Source organism: Drosophila pseudoobscura, chromosome X (assembly GCF_009870125.1).
Source record: "Drosophila pseudoobscura strain MV-25-SWS-2005 chromosome X, UCI_Dpse_MV25, whole genome shotgun sequence".
Taxonomy (NCBI): domain Eukaryota; kingdom Metazoa; phylum Arthropoda; class Insecta; order Diptera; family Drosophilidae; genus Drosophila; species Drosophila pseudoobscura.
Window position 1 is genome coordinate 9,711,730 of NC_046683.1, and position 8,170 is coordinate 9,719,899.

The 8,170-nt window shown below is 46.0% G+C and overlaps 1 protein-coding gene across 3 annotated transcripts; it reads left to right on the forward strand.

Moving 5' to 3' along the window:
* The first annotated feature begins 1,916 nt into the window (after positions 1 to 1,916).
* LOC6901623 (uncharacterized) lies at positions 1,917 to 8,170 on the forward strand. Of its 3 annotated transcripts, none has more exons than XM_015186415.2 (5): positions 1,917 to 2,199; positions 5,138 to 5,577; positions 5,655 to 5,781; positions 6,372 to 7,712; positions 7,781 to 8,170. In XM_015186415.2, exons 2-5 carry the CDS (start codon positions 5,287 to 5,289, stop codon positions 7,921 to 7,923), a joined length of 1,902 nt encoding a protein of 633 aa, XP_015041901.2. In that variant the 5' UTR covers positions 1,917 to 2,199; positions 5,138 to 5,286; the 3' UTR covers positions 7,924 to 8,170. The 3 variants fall into 3 exon arrangements, with proteins under 3 accessions (XP_015041901.2, XP_002134293.2, XP_033239013.1); XM_002134257.3 differs by lacking the exon at positions 1,917 to 2,199 and adding an exon at positions 4,000 to 4,299; XM_033383122.1 differs by lacking the exon at positions 1,917 to 2,199 and adding an exon at positions 4,481 to 4,706.

Below are 8,170 nucleotides of genomic sequence, written 5' to 3' on the forward strand. Positions count from 1 at the left end.
CCCCCGTCATTGAGTCTCTTTTCCGCGTATACTATGTATTCGGGGATGTAGTTCTGTTGCCCCGCAGAATTTTTATTGTGCGGCCCCGGGGCATGTCGGACACACCCACCTTGGTCTTTGGACCTGGGGCCGAGTCGTAAAGCCCGAACCGAAAACCGCCAAATGGCAAATAAAATGAAAACTTATCAGCAGATTGTAAAACGCAAAAGCAACGAGAATTCTTGTTCCTTGGGTAAACGGGGGACATGACTAAAGGTCTCTCCAATTGGATATTACATACGTGCATATTATTGGTTTTTGGTCGGAAGAATCCGGTAAAGAAGTGTTCTCAAAATATAAATTAATTAATACAAATTTATTTTTAGCACTGATAATGCTGCTGCGAGTCATCGTCTCAGTTGAGACAAAGCTAAGGGAAAGAGGAGCATAATCCACAGTGGTCTGGTCTGGTGTGGTGCCTTTCACACTCCATCCATGACATTCAAATGGAAGTTCCCCAGCGCCGCCGCCAACCAGTTGGCAGACCACAGATACCGCGTAATCCCCATGGCGTCATGGCCTGGCGGACAACAGACAGCCTTGAAGTGTACTGCAGTGCAAACTTTCGATACAGTTTTGACACCTGTACTCGGGTCTGTCATCGTTCCACTAGGCGAACGGCCTAACCAGGGGCTGGCCGGCCACCGTAACCCACTAGTTAACTAAAAGCATTTCCTGTATGCCAGACACCCATTGGGAGGGAGCTCTGAGACGCACCGTGCTACAAGGGCGCGTAAACCGACTGAGGGGCGCTGCCGCATGACGCGCCACAAGTATATTTACAGGCAGATCCAATCATCTGTAAGACAGAACATACAAGCTATGTCTGTACATAGGTATCTCTCTGTTTCTTCTCAGATCTAAAATCGGGAGGGGGAGGGAATGCAAATGAGTCGCGTACCACTGTGCTAGTCGATGACAAAATCAAATTCTAATCATCGTTGCTATCATAAGGTATTTATGAGTGTGTGGGTGTGTGCACAGACAAAGGCATGTACATATACGAGTACGAGTATGTACGAATGCGGTTATGTGTATCATATGTATTCGTATTCGTATTCGTATTCATGAATGTTTGCTCTGATAATCGCACCTGCGACGGCAAAACTAATTACAACAACAACACCAAGGCAAATACAATGGAACAATATATATTTCCTTATCAAAAGGACGGGGGCCAGCCAGGCCAAAACACACACACACGAGTAGAAGAGTTACCAGAGAGGAGGGCAGAACAATTGATACCCTTTGCTTTTTGTTCCTTTTGTTCAGACACCAAATGGAAGTTTGTTTAAACTTTAAACTCTAATTTCTTGTGCTTGAATTTGGAATATCTTTGGTATAAAAGATACAGCTACAGTTTTCAGATACATGTGTTCTGTATAAGGATTCGTTTATTGTAGTTTGCATCGATCCAACGTTTTGATTGGCTTCTGAATAGTAGCGTTTTTGACAGATTGTTCTTTTGACAGCTACATCCACACATACATACGTACTCTATAGCAAAACACACACACATGTGGAGCTACCCTCGCTGTGGCTGTGGGTACTCTGCAGCAAAAAGGGTATCCAGGCGTATCCAAAAGTAGCGGCGACTGCGGCGAAGAATCCAAAAGACCCAAAATAACACGCACACTTGGACAACGAGAGGGAGCTTCAGTCAGTGTCCGTGTATGAAAAATAAATATCGCACCGGCACCCGGCACACGGCACCCGGCACACGGCACCCGGCACCTGTAAGTGTATTTTTGTGTACCACAGTGTCACCCAAAGGGGCCGTCCCGTCCCGTCCCGTCCATACATACAGGCAGGCACGTGTGTGTGTGTGTGTGTGTGTGTGTGTTTGAGAGAGTTTCGTTTGTATTCTGGTGTTTAATACTATAATTCACAAAATCATTCAGTTCAGTTGGCGCTGGTGAACGTAACGGAAAAGTCGAGTCAAGTCGAAGTCGTCGCCGCCTGTTGAATGCTGAAATTCTATTTACTTCTCTCTTAACACACTCTCTTCTTGTTTGTTTTTGTTTTTGTTATTGTTTTTTTTTCTTCTTCAACATTTTACAATATTCTAAACGTCAGAGAGCGCGAGTAACAAACAAAAAACAGCAGCAGTGGAAAAGTCAAGAGACAAAACAGAAAGAATCGTTTTACAAAAATAAAAACGTACGGCCTTAGCTATACATATACATATATATATATATATATTTAATTTAAATGTGTGTGTCTGCGTGCGTGTGTGTTAAAATTTGTATTTTAATTTAGTAGCAATTAACACAAAAACAACTAAATAAGCGCGCGCTTTCCTCGGGCGACACGTGCTGAAACAAGCGAAACATTCGAATGAGATCTATAGATAATCTGCACTTAATACAGATGTACATGCTACAGTGAAAGCTCGCTTGGGTGCTCCTAAGAAAGTGTTTTGTTGAGGAAGAAGTTCTATAGGTACCCTCACGGTCTATAAGATATTCAACCTATTGGGGTACGGCAGATAACGAAGAGAAGTGTAGGGAATAAAGAACTCCTACGAGGACTACCACTGTAGTCAACAACTCAATATCTAAATGTGTCTAGGAGTAATAGTAATAGTAATAGTAGTGTCAGTGCATACGTTATGCTCACCTTCAGCCGTTCGACTGGCATTCAATCAATCAAAGTCTCCTCCACAGGAGGGCAGAGACAGAGACATAGAGATTACAGTTTACAGAACTCCCCAGTCAGAGGTGCCGTGGCACAGTGGCTGCCACAAGTTGTTTGCCCACAATATCCACAACCACAACCACCTCCTCATGATCATCAGCTCTCGCCTCGCCTCGCGTCTCCTCGTATCGTTCGCGTTTTGTTGTTTGCCGTGCAAATACCTCTTTATGGAGTGCGAAATATGGTAGCCGGCAGAGAGGGGCAGACGTCATATACTGCGGATAGCTCTAATTATAAAAATGTTTGTTTTTAGCTTTAGACGTCTACAACAAAGATTTAATAACGCCTGACGATGGCCGTTAATCAAGCACTTCAAGCCGTCACATAAAAGTTTTGCTGTCGATCTTTTGCTGTGGACGCATTTCCAAAAGAAGTTAACTCTTATCTTGAATGATTCTTTATATTTAATACATGTCCCTGCTTATCAAACTTCCTTGTGATCAGGAAACGGCTGTTGATCAAAGTTTCAATTCAATTTCTATGTAAAAGATATTGTTTTTATGCTACCAATAACAATGTTAACCATAAAAAGTGTGTCAAAATCATCACATGTGTTGTAAGGAGACATGTGCTTCACTGATCGATCGATAGATCGATGGATGGAATGGCACTGAAATATTCCACAGCCATATCCATGCGTATGTACATATGTTCACATTCACATTTTCGCTTGTCACATTGTGATAACAAAACAAGAGGCTTAAGGTTAATTAGCCCCAATTATATGGCACTATTCCTATCGAGCAGAACGAAACCCAAGCCCACCACCAGAACTGATAAGCGAGTGAGAAGTCTTCCCGCACCCACTGTATCCACGAGTATTTAGCATACATATATATAGTATTGGATGGCTTTTCAGTCGTTTATTGATTGCCGGACAATTAAGAGGCTGTAAAATTGATATTTGAGCAGCAGTTTAATGGCAGTCCCCGGTCCCCAGTCCCAGTCCTCCCCAGACCGACCTTTAGTACACACACAATTAGCCAGCCCCCTGTACCCCCCGTCTCGGAGTGCAAATAGAAGCGAACTTTGCCGTTCCGCACCGCGAATCTTATCATTTTCTGCCACATACATACAGACATACAGACATGTATGTAGACGCCTCATATGGTCAGTCAGTCGGTATTTTGGTCAGTCCGCTCCGCTCCGATAATGGAAGCAAGTAAGGAAGCAATCGACATCCGCTTCACTCTCACCTCGTGTTGGATATAAAACGCTATCCTTATCAAGTGTAGACTCCGACTCCCCCCTCTCCGACACACACTTCCCTCCAAATCAATCCAATGATCTCATAAAACTCAAGGCTGATATCTTTCTTTGCCCTGCCGCCCGCCTTTCGATCGGCATTTTCAGCCGAGAGCTCATTTGAGTTCATTTCAGTTCAGATCTTGCTTGCTGGGTTGCTGGTCAGCAAAACTCTCGGTTACGGGATTCATTCCGAAAAGAAAATAATACTAATAATCGTAACTCTCGTAACTCTCGGAGCTCGTATCGCCCAACGCCGCTTCTCACTCAAAAAATCCGCGACAGACCGTGGCGCTCTCACAATCGAAATCCATTGACGTTTGTTATTTTCTTTCTTTATATAATGGGTGTTAAATATGTATTATTTATTTAGTTTTTGACTTGTTGGTAGCCGTCACGTTTCCAGGTCAAAAATATCTACCTTAATCGGAGCAAAAAGAGTGAGAGTTACCTTTTGGGGAACGGAAGGGCGGTAGATCGCGACCGGCTGTGATAAACCAACAAAAACGCTCAGTCTGATCCATAAACGGTTATCGGATCACAACGAATATTTCCAGAGTTTAGTTAGATATAGTGGCTTTCGGTTCGAATGAGTAAAGGGCCATTCATTCAGTTTTGCATTGTCGATCGAAGAGTGAACTTGTGCATATCGAAGGGGAAGATCTATGGGACTTCAATGATAGTACTGATAAAGAGTTCGAAATCGTTTCAAGTGAAGCTTTAAAGTAATATGTGGGTTCCCGAAGTTAAAGTGATTGAAAAATAGAACGAGAAGTTCAAGTAACATACCCACCATCCAAAGTTCTTTTCAATTCTATGATCCCTCCATAGAATTCGTATAAAAACAAAAACAGTTCCCATTGATCTTTGCTTCGAAAAATCTTTGTTTCCGCTCTAATCGGTGCTTATATAATTATTTCTTTGAACTGTCTTATCAATTGTATAAATACATATATAGTAATAGAAAATTGTATAAATTTTTATAACATTGATTTCGAGCTTATCTCAAAATGAAACTGCTTAATTAAGAACTTCTTTGCTTTGATTTGATTGAATGTTGAATTTGCTGGAGTGCTGAATGTGTGGATGAATAGCTCTCGAAAGACTCTTCTTGAATATCCAATGACGCATTTCGATTTGGTTTTCTACCCGATAGGCGAGGCGTATTGTAGCAGTAGTACCCATCCAGTGATGCAACAATCAGACTACAGCCAGTGCCACTCCCAGTCCCAGTGCCAGTCACAGTCCCAGTCCCAGTCCGAGTCCCAGTCCTAACCCGATCCCACAACAGACCGCATTTCCAAGATGACTGATAATGGGCATCATCAGCACAACAACAAAAACAATAACAACAACAACAATGAGGCATCCAGACTACGATTGCCCGAGGACCAGCCGACAGCAGAGCAACAGCTGCTCCACCCGCAGCAGCAGCAGCGGCAGCAGCAGCGGCAACAGAATGGTTCTGGCCAGGCCAAGATAGTGCCAGCAAAAACAAAAAAGAAGCGTCGCGACAAGAGCGATCTGGGCGATGATTTTGTGGCGCCCGATGGCGGCTGGGGCTGGCTGGTGGCCATCGCCAGTGGCCTGAATATCGTGAGTGCTCTCCGTTCTTCCATACTTCCAACTTGCACCCATACTGATACTGATCCATTTTCTGTTCGACCCTCTAGCTGGTGACATTCGCCCTGGCCCAGCAGTTCGGCATCCTGTTCCGCACTCGTATGAGCAATCTGGGGATCAGCAACTCGGAGCTAACCACCATCATCAATACACAGATTGCTGTCTCTGCATTTACGGGTGAGTGGGGGCGTGCTTTGATGCTTGATGGATATTTTGTGAACGAATTGAATCACATATCGAATTGGAATGATTATGCCTACTGAAAAAGTCTGAAGAGGACACAAAAAGCTCTGAGCTCTTTGTAAACCCTCCAACGATTAATACTCTCTCGCAGAAAGACGTTAAAACTTCATTAGACTTTTGACGTAGCTATGTTCTAGAACTTCTATGTGAAATATATATGCCCACAAATTGGTATCAGAGCCGATGATTGCCGCATTTTCCGCCTCTCACTCTCTATGTCTTTCGGGACGAACTGATTTACTGATTATATATATATACAAATCATATATTGTATTTTAAATTATACGATTATATACAAATGTTTATACTGACTGAGTAGTGGGTGTAAAGGTACAGCTTCGGCCCTTGCCGCGACTCACAACGTTCCGGAACGTTGAAAACAGTTTGCTTGAAATAAAAGATAAATCTTTGGATTATCTTCATTACTTTCATTAAGAAATAGCTTGAAATGACTTCCTTATTGGCTTATAAGTCCGAATATCAAATGGAACCACTATTATAATCATGTAATCCTTCTCTTGCAGGCCTCTTGAATGGGCCGCTGTTCCGGCGCTACACATACCGCGTGGTGGCCCTGGTCGGGTCAGTGCTGACCTTCTTGGGGCTCTTCTGGATGGTGTTCGCCGACACCTTCACCGTCTACCTGCTGAGCTTCTCGATCATCTATGGGTTCGGGCGTGGCCTGACGGTGTCCGCCTCCTCGCTGGCGGTGAACACGTACTTCAAGGTGAAGCGCCGCACGGCCACCGCGTACCAGTTCGGGGTGGCAGGCCTGGGGCCCATCGTGTGCCCCTACTTTGCCACCTACATGCTGCAGGTGTTCGGGGTGCAGGGCACGACGCTGCTGTTCGCCGGCGCCTCGCTGCACACGATCGCCTGTTCGCTGATCTATCAGCCGGTGAAGTGGCATGTGGTGAAGCGGGACAAGGATGCCGAGGCGCTGCAGCAGCCGCAGGGGCTGGCCGAGCGGGAGGACCAGGATGAGGACATCATCAAGCATGTGGTGGAGCCGGAGACACCTGTCCTGCCGCGGGCCAACGATGGCTGGTATGGGTCCAGGGCCTCGCTGAACAGCAGCGGCACCCGGAACCGCCTCAACACCTGGGAGAAGTCCGAGCACAGCGGTCACGTGGAGCTGAAGCGTCTGAATAGCCGGGGCGAAGGCAAGGACCTGCCCTCCCGCCAGCAGCGCAGCATCTCCGTGAGCCACAGCATCAAGGAGGAGGAGGAGGTGGCGGTGGCGGTGACGGTGGCGGGGAAGAGGCCAGGCTACGACTCGGAATCCGAGGCGGAAGTGGTCTCCCTCAAGCTGACAGACAGGGACAAGCAGGAGCTGGAGGACGAGATAGAGCGTGAGCGGCGCAAGAAGCTGCCCTTCTACATGAAGGTGGTCATATTCTTCGACCTGGATCTGCTGCGGGACTTCACCTACGTGAACCTGGCCGTGGGCATCACGCTGATCAACTTTGTGGAGATCAACTTTGCCATCCTCACGCCATTCATTCTGAACGATCTGGGCTTCCAGGGCGACCAGATAGCCCTGGCCATGTCCACGCTGGGCTTCTTCGATCTGGTCGTCCGCTTCCTCATTCCACTGATCACCGCCAAGATCAATCTGAGCAATCGAACCTTCTTTGTGGTGGGCATCCTGGGCATGTGCCTGGGCCGGGTGTTCCTGTCGATGACCTCCAACTTCTATGCGATGGTCGGGATCTTTCTGTTTCTTGGCCTCAACAAGGCCTTCCGCACGGTCTTCTGGTCGCTGATCATACCGGGATATGTGCCACTGAAGCGTCTGCCAGCCGCCGCAGGACTTCAGCTGCTGATGTCCGGCACCTTCTCCATGGCCTTCGGCCCACTCATAGGTGAGACGGATATTTCTTTGCCACAATTGCCTTACCCAACAATCTGAGTGTGTTTGCTTTCGTTCCAGGTCTGGTGCGGGACCACACCAGCTATGCCTTTACCCTCAACTGCCTGAATGCCCTCTGTGTGATGGCCATCGCGGGCTGGTATCTGGAGGACTTCATCCGCGCCCGCACCCGCAAATCGCCGCCCGTCAAATCGGTCAACTGAAACAGCATCGAGGGGATTCCCCATTCCCCAAATCCATTCAGCCATAAGTCTAGCTAGCGAAATGTTTCCACCCTCCCCCCCAAAAGATGTTTTTTTTTTTATTATGCTTATTATTATATGTTTTAATGTAAATTATAGTCAGCGTGTACATTGTGTATATAATAATTGAGTGTAGCTAATTATTTGTATTAACTATTGATAATTGTTATAAATATGCATAAGCTGCCAGCAAAAAGCCAAAAAATAA